Source organism: Lissotriton helveticus, chromosome 1_1, assembly GCF_964261635.1.
Source record: "Lissotriton helveticus chromosome 1_1, aLisHel1.1, whole genome shotgun sequence".
In the NCBI taxonomy this organism is placed as follows: domain Eukaryota; kingdom Metazoa; phylum Chordata; class Amphibia; order Caudata; family Salamandridae; genus Lissotriton; species Lissotriton helveticus.
The window spans coordinates 342954563-342970254 of record NC_136057.1 but is presented as its reverse complement, the minus strand read 5'-3'; the positions used below and the strand labels follow the sequence as shown (position 1 = coordinate 342970254).

Sequence of the window (15692 nt, the reverse complement as noted above, 5' to 3'; positions counted from 1 at the left end):
TTCTACACGTTTGTTTTTCTGCTTTCTTGTGCCTTGGTCTACCGAGCACAAGATGGCTGACAACACTTCCTGGTTTGGAGTGTTGAAAGCCAATGAGCATGCAGCTCATGCTCGGAAAGGTACGCATACGGTACTCGTTCGGTACTCGTACCCTGCGATTTTTGTAAAAAAAAAATACATTTTGGGGGCCTTGGGGCTCCTTGTGGGACCCCCTGAGAAGGCCTAGGGGATCAGGGTGCTTCTACACTGCCCCCTTTTTGAGTTCTAAACGTTTGTTTTTCTTCTTTCTTGTGCCTCAGTCTACCAAGGCACAAGATGGCTGCCAACAATTTCTGGTTAGGAGTGTTGACAGACAGTTGACAGCCAATCAGCATGCAGCTCGTGCATGGGAAGGTACGCGTACCGTACTCTTACCGTATGCGTACGTACGGTACGGTTACGGTAAGAGCACGGTAAGAGTACGGTAAGAGTACGGTAGGCCCGCCTAGATATATATATTTTTTTACTTTTGATTTTCTCAGGAACTACTGGAGGGATTTACACCATTTGAGCAAAAGCGTCATCTGCGAATCAGATTCTACCATTTTGCCAAATTTCTTGTAATTCCGTTCAGCCGTTCGGGGTGTAGCCGTGTCTAATCGTCCTATAGAAAATAACATGGGGAAAACACGTTTTGGGACCCCCTTTTTTCTCAGCCCCCACTTGACGAATCCCCCCAAAACTTTCAGGAAGGAGCGGAGTGGGCCATCTTCTTTGAGAAATTTGCAAAGACTCATCAACCGGCGCCAAAGTTATTCCCAATAGAATGTTGCGGATTTCCTATGGAAACTAGGTCCTAACTATAAGGTAATATATATATATATATGTATGTATATATATATATATATCTATACTACTATTATAAAGGAAGAACTTTGAGGCTTTGAGGCGGGTAAACTCGGGAACCACAGCGCCAATCCACACACCCGATACATCTTTGTAATCCTCAGGGTGTGCAGATGGACATAGGCTATATAAAGTAAAAAAATACGTTATATTTTAAAAAAATTACATTAAAAAAAAAGTAGTCCCTGAGAAGTAGCGCTGGCCGCGACCTGCGTGCTCACGTCAGGAGCGCAAGGAGGAGCGGCTGACATGGCGCGGGGGAGGAGCGGTGACGAGCAGCCGGTGAGGAGCAGCGAACCGGGCGGACATGGCGCGGGGGAGGAGCGGTGACGAGCGGCCGGTGAGGAACAGCGGACCGGCGGGAAGAGAGGTGAGCGGGGGAGCGGTGAACTGAAGAGCGGCGGCTGAGGTAAGGCTCCGGGGGCCAAAGTCGGGGCAGGCGGGGGACTCAGAGCGCCTCAACACGGACAATGTCAGGGCAGGCGGGGGTCGGGGCAGGCGGGGGACGGGGACTTACAGCAAAACAGAAGGGTCGATTTTAGATCTGGCATGGACATTTATGCAGAGCGCCTCAACACTGGGCCTTTGTGATATTTTCGTTATACTGCCATAATTGTGTACTTTTCAGCATTTTACGAGGTAAGGCTCCGGGGGACAATGTCGGGGAAGGCGGGGGGTCGGGGCAGGCGGGGGACAAGGAGGGCGGGGGGCCCAAAATGATGGACAATGTCGGGGCAGGCGTGGGTCAGGGAAGCCTGATTGCTAGAAACAGCGGACACGAGCGTGGGCAGAAGCGGCCAGGACCAACAAAACGGGAGCAAAGAAACACTGTAAGTATGCTCTGCTGCTCCCGGCCGCTCTGCTGCGCCTCTCCTTCTGCAATGCTGCCCCCAGCCCCCTTCTGCCCCGGGCAACGCCGGGGCGGGCTGCTAGTGTATATATATGTATGTGTATATATATATATATCAAAAACAAAGGTTGCCCCCGATGGAGATGTCACTCAGAGAGGAGTTACCGCACACACATCCCTGGCGGTGACAAAGTCGCTGCACTTGCTCATTCCCCTCATTCACCAAACGCGTTTCGGGCGGTGAGCCCTTGATCACTGGTGCAAGTAGAGACACGAAGGCAGCGCTGTGTTGGGAAACCATTTTAATAGAGTAGAAGTCCCGCCCCAGTGGGCGTATTCCAGCATTGCATTGTGGTAGATGCAGTCAATATGCTAGGCAAGGACCCCAGGTTATCCAAAGTACATCCAAGTGGGCGCCGCTGCCCCCGTTACAAGTTTGAAAACGGGCTGGATACAGTTTGTTTGGCACCAATATCTCCCAGAGATGAGGCCTCCTCTCTTCCACACGGTGCTGCTGTGAAACACCAGGAGCCGCTATGGTTAGCGGCGGGACATCTCCGCGACCGGGCCGGCCGCATAACATCAAAAACAAAGGTTGCCCCCGATGGAGATGTCACTCAGAGAGGAGTTACCGCACACACATCCCTGGCGGTGACAAAGTCGCTGCACTTGCTCATTCCCCTCATTCACCAAACGCGTTTCGGGCGGTGAGCCCTTGATCACTGGTGCAAGTAGAGACACGAAGGCAGCGCTGTGTTAGGAAACCATTTTAATAGAGTAGAAGTCCCGCCCCAGTGGGCGTATTCCAGCATTGCATTGTGGTAGATGCAGTCAATATGCTAGGCAAGGACCCCAGGTTATCCAAAGTACATCCAAGTGGGCGCCGCTGCCCCCGTTACAAGTTTGAAAACGGGCTGGATACAGTTCGTTTGGCACCAATATCTCCCAGAGATGAGGCCTCCTCTCTTCCACACGGTGCTGCTGTGAAACACCAGGAGCCGCTATGGTTAGCGGCGGGACATCTCCGCGACCGGGCCGGCCGCATAACATCAAAAACAAAGGTTGCCCCCGATGGAGATGTCACTCAGAGAGGAGTTACCGCACACACATCCCTGGCGGTGACAAAGTCGCTGCACTTGCTCATTCCCCTCATTCACCAAACGCGTTTCGGGCGGTGAGCCCTTGATCACTGGTGCAAGTAGAGACACGAAGGCAGCGCTGTGTTGGGAAACCATTTTAATAGAGTAGAAGTCCCGCCCCAGTGGGCGTATTCCAGCATTGCATTGTGGTAGATGCAGTCAATATGCTAGGCAAGGACCCCAGGTTATCCAAAGTACATCCAAGTGGGCGCCGCTGCCCCCGTTACAAGTTTGAAAACGGGCTGGATACAGTTCGTTTGGCACCAATATCTCCCAGAGATGAGGCCTCCTCTCTTCCACACGGTGCTGCTGTGAAACACCAGGAGCCGCTATGGTTAGCGGCGGGACATCTCCGCGACCGGGCCGGCCGCATAACATCAAAAACAAAGGTTGCCCCCGATGGAGATGTCACTCAGAGAGGAGTTACCGCACACACATCCCTGGCGGTGACAAAGTCGCTGCACTTGCTCATTCCCCTCATTCACCAAACGCGTTTCGGGCGGTGAGCCCTTGATCACTGGTGCAAGTAGAGACACGAAGGCAGCGCTGTGTTGGGAAACCATTTTAATAGAGTAGAAGTCCCGCCCCAGTGGGCGTATTCCAGCATTGCATTGTGGTAGATGCAGTCAATATGCTAGGCAAGGACCCCAGGTTATCCAAAGTACATCCAAGTGGGCGCCGCTGCCCCCGTTACAAGTTTGAAAACGGGCTGGATACAGTTCGTTTGGCACCAATATCTCCCAGAGATGAGGCCTCCTCTCTTCCACACGGTGCTGCTGTGAAACACCAGGAGCCGCTATGGTTAGCGGCGGGACATCTCTGCGACCGGGCCGGCCGCATAACATCAAAAACAAAGGTTGCCCCCGATGGAGATGTCACTCAGAGAGGAGTTACCGCACACACATCCCTGGCGGTGACAAAGTCGCTGCACTTGCTCATTCCCCTCATTCACCAAACGCGTTTCGGGCGGTGAGCCCTTGATCACTGGTGCAAGTAGAGACACGAAGGCAGCGCTGTGTTGGGAAACCATTTTAATAGAGTAGAAGTCCCGCCCCAGTGGGCGTATTCCAGCATTGCATTGTGGTAGATGCAGTCAATATGCTAGGCAAGGACCCCAGGTTATCCAAAGTACATCCAAGTGGGCGCATGTGTGGATGTTAGGCGGCCTGCCCGGTCGCGAAGACGCCCCCCTGTGATTCTACAGTGTCCGTGTTCAGTACATTCTGAGCACTAAGGAGCAGCGAAGGCCGTGTGGTGTGACAAGAACTATGCAGCGATTGCAGCGAGCATTGGCCCTTCCAACCCACTTGGGCAATACCACGGCTGATTAAGAGGTGTACAGCGGCCCTTACATAAAGAATACCCTGGGCGAACTACAAGCACCAACATGCTCTTTTGCATACGCCTACTGGGGCGGTGCCTGGAACGCTTATCTGATGTTCCCCAGTCGGTCTGCTGACACTTGCTGCCTGCCTGTGAACAAGAACACACCAGTGTTTGAAACGCTTTAGGCTTCTTGATATCTGGATTGGGACCTTGCTGCTGCACGATGTTGGTCCTCCATTAAAGGTTTTAAACTTCACTGTGGGTTTGGCGTCTTCATATGTGGCGAACTTTTGTGTGGATGTTAGGCGGCCTGCCCGGTCGTGAAGACACCCCCCTGTGATTCTACAGTGTCTGTGTTCAGTACATTCTGAGCACTAAGGAGCAGCGAAGGCCGTGTGGTGTGATAAGAACTATGCAGCGGTTCCAGCGAGCATCGGCCCTTCCAACCCACTTGGGCAATACCACGGCTGATTAAGAGGTGTAGTTCGCCCAGGGTATTCTTTATGTAAGGGCCGCTGTACACCTCTTATCAGATGTTCCCCAGTCGGTCTGCTGACACTTGCTGCCTGCCTGTGAACAAGAACACGCCAGTGTTTGAAACGCGTTAGGCTTCTTGATATCTGGATTGGGACCTTGCTGCTGCACGATGTTGGTCCTCCTTTAAAGGCTTTAAACTTCACTGCGGGTTTGGCGTCTTCATATGTGGCGAAGTTTTGTGTGGATGTTAGGCGGCCTGCCCTGTCGCGAAGACGCCCAGCAGCGAAGGCCGTGTGGTGTGACAAAAACTATGCAGCGATTGCAGCGAGCATCGGCCCTTCCAACCCATTTGGGCAATACCACTGCTGATTAAGAGGTGTACAGCGGCCCTTACATAAAGAATACCCTGGGCGAACTACAAGCACCAACATGCTCTTTTGCATACGCCTACTGGGGCGGTGCCTGGAACGCTTATCTGATATTCCCCAATCGGTCTGCTGACACTTGCTGTCTGCCTGTGAACAAGAACACGCCAGTGTTTGAAACGCGTTAGGCTTCTTGATATCTGGATTGGGACCTTGCTGCTGCACGATGTTGGTCCTCCATTAAAGGTTTTAAACTTCACTGCGGGTTTGGCGTCTTCATATGTGGCGAACTTTTGTGTGGATGTTAGGCGGCCTACCCGGTCGTGAAGACGCTCCCCTGTGATTCTACAGTGTCCGTGTTCAGTACATTCTGAGCACTAAGGAGCAGCGAAGGCCGTGTGGTGTGACAAGAACTATGCAGCGATTGCAGCGAGCATCGGCCCTTCCAACCCACTTGAGCAATACCACGGCTGATTAAGAGGTGTACAGCGGCCCTTACATAAAGAATACCCTGGGCGAACTACAAGCACCAACATGCTCTTTTGAATACGCCTACTGGGGCGGTGCCTGGAACGCTTATCAGATTTTCCCCAGTCGGTCTGCTGACACTTGCTGCCTGCCTGTGAACAAGAACACGCCAGTGTTTGAAACGCGTTAGGCTTCTTGATATCGGGATTGGGACCTTGCTGCTGCACGATGTTGGTCCTCCATTAAAGGTTTTAAACTTCACTGCGGGTTTGGCGTCTTCATATGTGGCGAACTTTTGTGTGGATATATATTTACATATTTATATATATGGACGCTCACTGTTCTCCCCAAATCCTTGGCAAAGAAAAGGCAGCACTCCCGGGATATTTCAGTATAGCGAGGTTTATTGACAAGACAGACGCGTTTCGGGAAAGCTCCCTTCCTCGGTGTCTAAACATTAACGCGCTGCGCGGCACCATTTTTAAGACAGGCATTTCATCAAAACACACAAGGGGTAATGCGTCTTGCCGTATGGCAGACGCCATGTTTGAAGTATAATGCTTTCATCATATTGCACAGCGTTAAACAGATACACTTTCCATTACCAGTGTAATCCTAACGTGGCCGGACATATTCCTCATATACATCAACAATTTAGTCGTGTTTTAATCAATCTTGTCGTGGATCGGCAATGGCAACCTACCTGGGTTGCGTCTCCCCTCTTGGTTTTGAATTACCTGTAATATTTAAGTTCATTCAAATCCAATACAACATTAATGGTCCATAGGTGGCGCATATGTCGACTCTAAGCAGTTCTTCACAGTACCCATTGCATATAATCAAAACCCTCCATTTTTCTAAAGAAGTAGCAAAAGCATGTATGAATATCAAAAAATTATCAAAAAAAATATTTTTAATTCAATATCAGAAATATTCTAGACCACATCAGAACCCATATGCAAAAATTTGACAACCTCAGTTTAAGCATGTTTACAGTATTCATCACTTACAGCTCTATATGCCCAAATGTACCGTCAACTCCTCCCCACTGTTTAAGCCTCCAGGAACCTTGGTTTGCAAGTCTACTATGTACCGGGATTCCAGTCTGCGAAGTCTCTGCACTCTATCTCCACCTCTAGGATTCTCCGTTACACAGTCCAGACAAAAATATTGAAGTAGATTTCTGTCACTTTTATGTTTTATTGCAAAGTGCCTGGCTACCGGATAGGAAAAATCCTTCTTCACGATAGCACGCATATGTTCAAGGATCCTAAGTTTCACTTGATTGATGGTACTCCCTACATATTTCAGATTACAGCGGCATCTGAGGCAATATACGGCAAAACAGGTGTGGCATGACATGAATTTGTTAATTCTCTTTCCTCCCTTGCATCCCTTAACCTCATAAGATAACGTTCTTCTACTAAAGGCACATGCCTTACATCTTCCACAAGGGAAGAATCCCCTTGCCTCTTGTAATGACCCTGTTTTCCTAGCAACTGGTTGTAGATGGCTATGTACCAGGTGGTCTAGAAGAGACCGGGCTTTTCTGAAGGCTATCAGAGGGGCGGGAGGTATATCTGAACCTATGATGTTGTCGGTTTTCAAAACATGCCAGTGTCTCCTCATGATCGATCTTAACCAAGTGGAGTCACGAGAGAAGGTAGTGATAAGTCTAAATCTACCATCCTCCTGATTTGAGGAATCTTTCTTCTTAAACAAATCCTCCCTAGGTATTAATTCCACCCTATGGAGTGCATTCTTAAGGAGTTCCATCTTGTAACCTCTTTCCAGAAATCTATCAACACTGTCCATGGCTGCCTCTGTAAAGTCACTATTCATCGAACAATTGCGTCTCAGTCTGAGAAACTCCCCATAAGGGATGCTGTTGATTAGGCTACGGGGGTGGCTACTAGACGCATGTAGCGTACTGTTGCCAGCTGTCGGCCTCCTATAGAGAGCTGTCTTAATTCTCCCATTGCCTATTCCTACACTAAGGTCCAAGTAGCTTGCTGCCACTAAACTCACTTGGCCGGCGAATCTTAGATTGTTGCTGTTGTTGTTAAGTAATCTGATATACTGTTCAGCCTCCTCTATGGAGCCATTCCAGACCACAAACAGGTCATCAATGTACCTGTACCATGATATAATTTTCTGTGACCATTCATCATTCTCTGGGTCCCAGGCTACCTGCTCCTCCCACCAGCCCACAAATAAATTTGCGTAGCTGGGGGCGAAGCAGGAGCCCATTGCCGTGCCAGAGACTTGTCTGAAAACATTTTCCTGAAACAAAAAGATGTTATTACAAAGACAAAATTCGATGAGTTCTAATAACATCGCATTGTGCTTTGCCAATTTTAATGGTCGTTTCTTCAGGAAATATTCAACTGCTCGAAGACCCTGTGTATGTTCTATACACGTGTAGAGACTTGTTATATCAAGTGTGGTCAGACAGTACGTGGGTTGCCAATTCAATTTCTCTATACTTTCGATGAAGTCCGTCGTGTCCTTAATATATGATCTTAGATTAAGAACTGGCTCAAACAGGAAATGATCCAAGAATCTTGAAAGATTTTCCATCAGGCCACCCATGGAGGAGACTATGGGCCGCCCGGGTGGTTTGTCCATGCTTTTATGGACTTTTGGCAGGTAGTAAAAAAGTAGGTAGAATAGGATTGATGGTTTGTCATGCCATTTTTTCAACACACTGTGTAGTTGTTCAATGCTTTCAAGATACACACTCCTTGAGGATAGTTCGTAACATTCCTTATCTCCTAGTTGTCGCATGGCCTCCTCCACATATAGTTCCCGGGACAGAAGCACAACATTTCCCCCTTTGTCCGATGGTTTACAGATAATAGAGGTGTCCTCTGCCAGGCTCTTAATCGCCAAACGTTGTGCATTGGTTAGATTGTCCATCCTTTTCCATGAATTTTTATTCTCCCTGTGGTTCATCATATCCCTGATGATCAAATCCGAGAATGTATCTATGTCATCCGGGGGCATTAGTGGTAAGAATTTTGAGACAGGCTTGAGTCCACTACTTGGTGCTTCTTGTTCGATTTCAACTTTTGACAGTCTCTGAGTCAATGTGGTAAATGTTCTTTCAGTTTCCGTGGTGCTGCCCTGTCGTAGATCCTCTAGTAGCTCTAATGCTGTCAAATCATTCACATTGAGTAGGTCAGTCTCTCTTTGATTCATTTTTAGGAATTTGGTTTCTCTCGGTGTGGGTTTAATCTTATGGAATTTGTGTAATTGCATTATCCAGATGAATTCGAATAAGTCTATTCATGTTTGAATGTATGCCATACCATCATCTGTACAAAAAGTAAGTCCCAATTTTAATACTGATTCTTCACTAGGTGTCAAGATTCTATGTGAAAGATTCACAATGGTCAGATGATCTTGATTTTTTACCATCTGGCCCCTCTTTTGCTTCTTGTCACTCTCGTGGTTTGTTTTGGTTTGTCCCCTCCCCTTCCGGCCCCCTCTTCTGGTTTTTCTCTTTCCTCTGGGGGTTTGTTCCCCCCCCCTCAGCCAATTTTGCCGGATAATATTGAATTCCTGTTGAAAAGAGGTCTTAGATGGTATCCCAGAAGGTCCTGTCAACTCTTCTCCAGATTGTTTCCCCTCAGTGATCTCAGATTCCAAGGTCTCTACCCTAGGTTGGGCTGCTGTTTTCTGTATTTGGTTCTTATTTGCGAGTTCCTTACGAGTCTGATCATATCTTTTTACAAATGTCTGAACTCTTCCCATTGCATAGTCCCGTTCATCGCAGTCACATTTCTCTTGTTTTCGAACTTTAATTTTCATTTCATACTTCTCCAGCCGTTTTTTCATTGCTGCTCTAAGTTGTTCTTGTTGCTCTTTTTCTGGATTTTTTAGTAGCTCTTCCTCCAAAGCCTCAATCTCTTTCAGGGCCTTATCCCTGTCGCTCCAAGCGAACGGTATCAAAATCTCCAGCATTCCCTTGCATGATAGGGCTACGTGCACTGCCCAAGCTTCCAACAACAAAGGATCTGGATTCTCATATGCTGGAACAGTGAAAATACGCAATCCTCTGGGGACTCTTTGTACCTCTATGTAACTCTGCAGCGAGGTACCTTCCCACCATTTGCGTATCTCCTTCTCATACAGTTTCTCGAGTTTCATGTATTGATTGGCCAAAGTGCTTTTAACTTCTATTGCTAATATCTGAGGGGGTAGCGTGATGTCTGGATTTTTGTTTTTGAACATCCCTGCTGCCGCTCCCCTGCGTTACATTAAACATCGTTAGTTTGTCTCGGGTATGTGGTTCTCCGATCCCGGGCTCCACTCCCTGTTCTTTCGCTGTATTACTGTTTTTATCCCTCGCCTCGCCGCCCACCTTTTTCATATATGGCGCATGAAAAATATATTTCAGGGCTTACCCCAAATCGTGGCGGTCCGTCCAGCGCCCAAATCTTTGTATCTTCCTTTCTGGAGCAGGGTTCTCACTCTCCGCTTAGTTAGTCGGTGTGGCTATCTGGAATATATATATATATATATATATATATATATATATATATATATATATATATATATATATATATATATATATATATATATATATATTGCATATAAGATTATCCACAACGTGAAGAAATAACCATCCGGCACTCCAGGTAGATTTTACAGAAACACTCGGGCTTTATTAACGACGAGATTAAAACATCTACACGTTTCAGCAGACTCCTGCTGCCTTGTTCAAGATGTTTTAAAGCACCATTTTCACGTTAAAATACACAGTAAGTGACATTGAAAAGGGACACAACATGCTGTAAAAAAGGTCTAAGCCTTCGGTCATGATGGCGCCATATTTCAACATGTTATTTTATCCACATTTACATTCTTTTTCATACCGGGACAATTTCTTTAAAGGGGGCATTTCTCTCCTCACTATCGATCCCAATTATGGAACCATGTTATTAAAAGGCTTCATTATTTCAAAGACATAGCAACAAGTTTCATTTGAGGGTGATTTCTTAAAAATATAAAGTGCAATTATATAGCGTGAATATTTATTCCTCGCAATTTTAAACACTATATTTCATATAAAATATACCACAATTCTATCTCAATTAATGCTTGTCAGAAATTTGAAGTGCAAATGCTTAACAATATATATATATATATATATATATATATATATATATATGGCCCAGCTGGGCACTGCAATGGCAAAGACCTAATAAAATATGTTTTGGGAAAAAACTGTAGATGTTCCCAGTAAGGAAATCAGTGGCAGTCTCAGTATTGGCTCCAAACACACACAGAGAAATGCTGTTCAACAGGGTATTGTCCGCGTTCTCTTCAAAACAGAAGTATTCCCCTTCAATCTTTTTGACATCTATTATTCTATCAGGAGACAAACTATCCACACCTGCAACAGGTGGAAATCATTTAATGCCCCAAGATATACATCCATCATTAACAATCTGCAAATCCATGTGATTGAGGTAAATGGTCTTCATTCAGCCCCTTGTCATGGGTAACCTTCTTTCGCTAAGCCTTCTCCTTTTCAAGCAGCTCATCTTCCCCTCCCATATATCTCTCTCCCTGTAGTCACTCACATGCTTTCCATACTCGATCCACTTTCCATGTTCATTTTTCCAGTGCCAAACCCATTTGGTTGTCATCAGGTGATCTGGTGGTTGGCTCACCGAAGAAGTAGTAGAGAGTCGACGAACTTGATGGAAGGAAGAAATCATTTTCTCAAAATTTACATTATGCCGCACTGAACTGTATTAGGAGAAAAACAGAAAGAAACATCACTACTTGTGCATATGGAACATGGGTCATCATGAGAGATATATTCATAGACCTCAGTAGAGCACTGCGATTGATATATTTACAGTGTTGCATGTTACATGTTTATGTTGTAATGGAGACGCAGACAGCACCAGAGCAACTAAATCGGTCACTTGGCCTGAGTACAGACTTAACCGAGCAAGTGTACCTCCACTCTGCCACAGTAGGCACATATACAATACCACCAGGATGCCTAGATTACTTGACTTTATAAGCAGGGCATGTGCAACATAATCAAGAGGGGTAACTAATCGTTTTCATCAGAGTACAGAATTACCCGTTACACATGGCCTGGTGGCATGCTCTGACTGTACATATTGGCATAAGGGAAGGTATCAAATAAATCAGAACTGAACCTTCATAACTCCAGTAATTGAATCCCTTTTGTGATGTCATTTCTAATAATGTCAAGGGAAAACACCGAGAGTAGTACAATCTTTTATCTTGTTAAGAGGGGATAGCACAGTTGGGTTACCATGAGATCCATTTACTTGGTTTGGATGCTAGAGGTCATGGCAACCCGAACGACCCCATGGGAGAAAGAATGGACCTCGTCAACCAGGTAGCTCAGTGGCAAATAATGTCAAGTTTTACTGCCAAAAAAATGTCAAATTGTACCACTCTTGCAAAGGGAGAAGAATTGGTTTGCATTGATCTTTTTCACTCTGCATTATCTCAGTAACATTTACTGGCCACCATGCAGGATCTTCATTATATGTGAAGGTCCCATTGAGATGTAATGTTACTTCATCGGAGACATTAGGAAAGTGAATGGATACACTACAATTTCTGGATCAGGCTAAATCTTTTTTGTACTTGACATTGTTACTCAGTCAATCAGGATTTGTAAAGAGTGGCTGCTTCACCTGTAAGGGTCTTGAGACGGTGTGGTACACTTTGTTTAGTTGCGGAACAAACACTAGACTTCTAGAAGATGAAAACCTTTTAATCAAAATGGTAAACAATGGTACTGCTTAATTGTCTCCTAAGACGTAGGTCTGCGGTCTCTTGGCAAAAGTGTATTTCGGGTTCACTCTTGAGAATTCTATGTTGGAAAATAATGATGCCATACCTTGATATTCAGAAGCAAAAGGTGTACCCTCTGCCTATAACATTCTCAGTACCTGCTGGAAAAACCTTCTATTTCCAGAGGGTCTCAGCTATTACACAGAAAACTAGTGTCCCTCTTCGAGAATTCAACTTTCAGGAAGACACTGATAAGTCATTCATTTGTGTCCTGTGATCCACCAATTAGGAACTTTAATACCCGGTTTGTATCCTGATCCCTTCTTTATCAGATTCCAGAAAGACCTCCAAAATCTCCTCTTCATGTGGCAGATTGTTCGGGTTCAACAATGACAAACAAATACAAGCATCAATAGGTAGATGCTAACTCTTATCCTATCAGTGTTAATTTAATGATTAGGTTCCCACCCACTACTTGCTCACTTCTCAGTTCGCAGATTTTCTCCAGAGTACAAATAAATATTGCTTTTCTGCCAACATTTAATTTGGAAGTCCAAATGCAGCAAATCCTCTTTGGCCATAACCTTGAAGTCTACACAGTTCCTTGCAGCCAGTATTGGCCAGCATCACCAGCCTATGCACGAATAGAAGTCAAAAGCGCTCTCAGACCAGTTATCAATAGAGAATCATACCCCCAACCACTATAACCTGCCAACAGGTCTCTGGATCCTATCACTCCGCAACAGCTTGTTATCTAAGCCACATATAACATCCTAGGAATGCTATAAGCTGAACAGCTAGAAACAGGTGACAATTGTTTTTACTATCTGTATCAATAAAGTATTCGCAATCTGACCTCCTTGTAAAGTACCTGAACGTCCTTTTGAGAGTAGCTCAAACGCTATAAAAATACAAAAATGAAATATCTATGAGTTTGCATAGAATACTTTTTAAAGAGTCCCTTACAATGGGACACTAAAGGTTTTATTTTTATTAATTAAAAATATATTTTTAATGAATGTTATGTGATGTAACATTTAAAAACTGCAAACTGGTGCTGATTTTAGAGTATCAAGTAATAAAACTGCTCATGTGCCAGACAACTAGAAAGGAAGTGTTTCTTTTTTGAAACGTTCTCTTTATTGAACAATTGCTTAGTACACCATTACAGTTTTTTCAAATACAGAGTTACATTACAATGGTGAATTAGTAGGAATGTTGTATAACAATATGCAACACCTCCTTGTTCAGGAACTTTATGTATGGCCTCCTCCCGCCGCCTGTATCCCAGTCCCACCCGTGTCGCTACCCACTCCTAGCTACTGCCCACTTGCGTGAATACTCCTCCCAATGGGTCCATGTTCTAAAGGAAGTATTTATGCTGCTTCTTGCATATATGATGATTAGGAGTTTGTCTCAGATAAAGAGGTATAGCATGCGAATGTTTACATACACGAATCCTAAATTCACAGCCCTCAGCACATAATCATTCAGCAGAAGGCAAGTGCAAACTTCTGTTGAATTGATAAATGGAGAATCTGTTTCTTAGGCAGACCTGGATATAAACCATTGCAGTAATCAAGTCTTGAAGTAATTGTAGCTTGAGACACAATTTTGCAAGCACCAAGAGGCAGCAGAATGGTAAATTTCTTCAATATTGTTAGGAAAAGAATGGCATATGAAGATGCATTATTGGTCTACATGTCGATGAGGAAGGATTTCTCCAACCAGACCAGAGACTTTTGTACTAACATGTTGCACTGAATGTGTGGATGGGAGGTGGATTAGCAGCTCACCAGGTAAGGCGGCTCCATCCTTCATTGGAGCCGCCTAGGACAAGGGCCTACATTTTATCAGAATTTAATTTCAATGTATTATTATTATTGATCCAAAAAGCTACCTCAAAAAGACAGTTTTTCAACTGCTCTTTGGTGTGGCAAAGCAGACATTTCAATTGTAGAAAAAGCTATTTATCATCGCATAGGTAATAAAGTAAAAACCATATCACCTAATCAGTTGACCAAAGAGGCCACATAAAATATACAATAGGGTCGGACTAAGCAAGAATCGCTGAGGGACCTCTCACTTGAAATGTCTAGTGGTGGAGTAGCAAAAGAAAATCTTAACTGCTCTGGTTGTAGCCTGTAAGTAGGACCAAATCCAGTTGAGTCCTGGACTGTGAAAGCTAATTTCATGTAATTCAACAAGCAAGATGTCATGGAAGATGGTATCAAATGCGTCCAAGAATTGGTGCAACACAGTTGCCTTCATCCAAAAACCATTGTAGGACACCTCCACCTACCACCTCAATCAATTCTGTTTCACCACTTATAAAGTGAGTAAAAACCTGACTGAGCTGAATCAAGTATTGATTGCCATCCAGGAAAGAGTTCATAGTTGATTTAATATAATTCTCTAAAACCTTGTGAATAATTATTTGTAGTAGCCATAATTTTCCTAAAAAATAGCAAAACTGGGTGGGCCTGGCTAGGAGAGCCATCATGGCGGACGTTTGTTGAGCGAGCTCCGTCCAGCCCACTAAATATCCTTCACATATCCTTGCTCCCCTGACTTACCAGACATATTGGGGACGACCCAGCAGTCCAGCAAGCTCCTGGGGACACTCGGTGCGACTTTGAGGCACCTGCAGCACCGGCGAGCCGAGCGGGCGGGGCCCGTGTGGAGGGGGGCTTGCGGCGCAACAGAGGAGCCGCGAGATCGTGCCTGCGGAGCCAGAGGTCGTAAGCTGCCATGATCGTCTGCGGGCAGATGCTGGCTATCGCAGGGAGTCCGGCAGCGTGGTGAGGCGGAGACGAAGGGCTGGAGTGTGGCTGTGGCTGGGGTCCCTGTGCTGTGAGCGGAGGAGGGGACGCGGCGGCCGACATCGGCGGTGCAGGTGAGGAGCGTCCGGGAGAGGCCGGAGAGGGGGATCTGCGCCCGATCCTGCTGAGCCGTTGGGGTGCCCCCTGAAGATCAGTGACTCGCTGGTGGCAGCAGCGGTTAGCAGGACATTGTGGTGCTTCCCCCCATGCCAGGGGGACCTAGGCAGTTCGGCGGCCGTGTCGAGCCACGCGGTGTGAAGCGGTGGGGCCTGTATTCGGCCTGGCTTCCCCCCGCCCGGCCCCCCCCCCTCACTAGATATTTGCCTGCTGCATCAGTGGGGATCCCGGTGGCAGCGAGGTGATTTGTGAGGCTCCCCGCTGATTGAACGCGTGAACGCATTAGCGGTTTACCAGGCCGCGTGTGCGCGGCGGGTGGGCCCTGCAGGCGGCGAAATTGGCCTGGACTTCGTGGCTGCATTTGAGGGCCACGGTGGAAGATACTGACTGAGCGGCTGCTCCAGGGGAGGCGGTTGCCCATTCCGCTTGTTAACTTGGTGGTGCGGCT

At 46.3% G+C, this 15692-nt stretch overlaps 1 protein-coding gene across 1 annotated transcript in view; it reads right to left on the bottom strand.

Annotated features, from left to right (window-relative positions):
• LOC144762216 (uncharacterized) overlaps window positions 1-15692 on the bottom strand; it is a 498270-nt gene that overhangs the window by 187309 nt on the left and 295269 nt on the right. The window contains exon 6 of the mRNA XM_078647367.1: window positions 11102-11270. Coding sequence (XP_078503493.1) covers window positions 11102-11270 — 169 coding nt within the window. The remainder of the gene's footprint in view (window positions 1-11101; window positions 11271-15692) is intronic.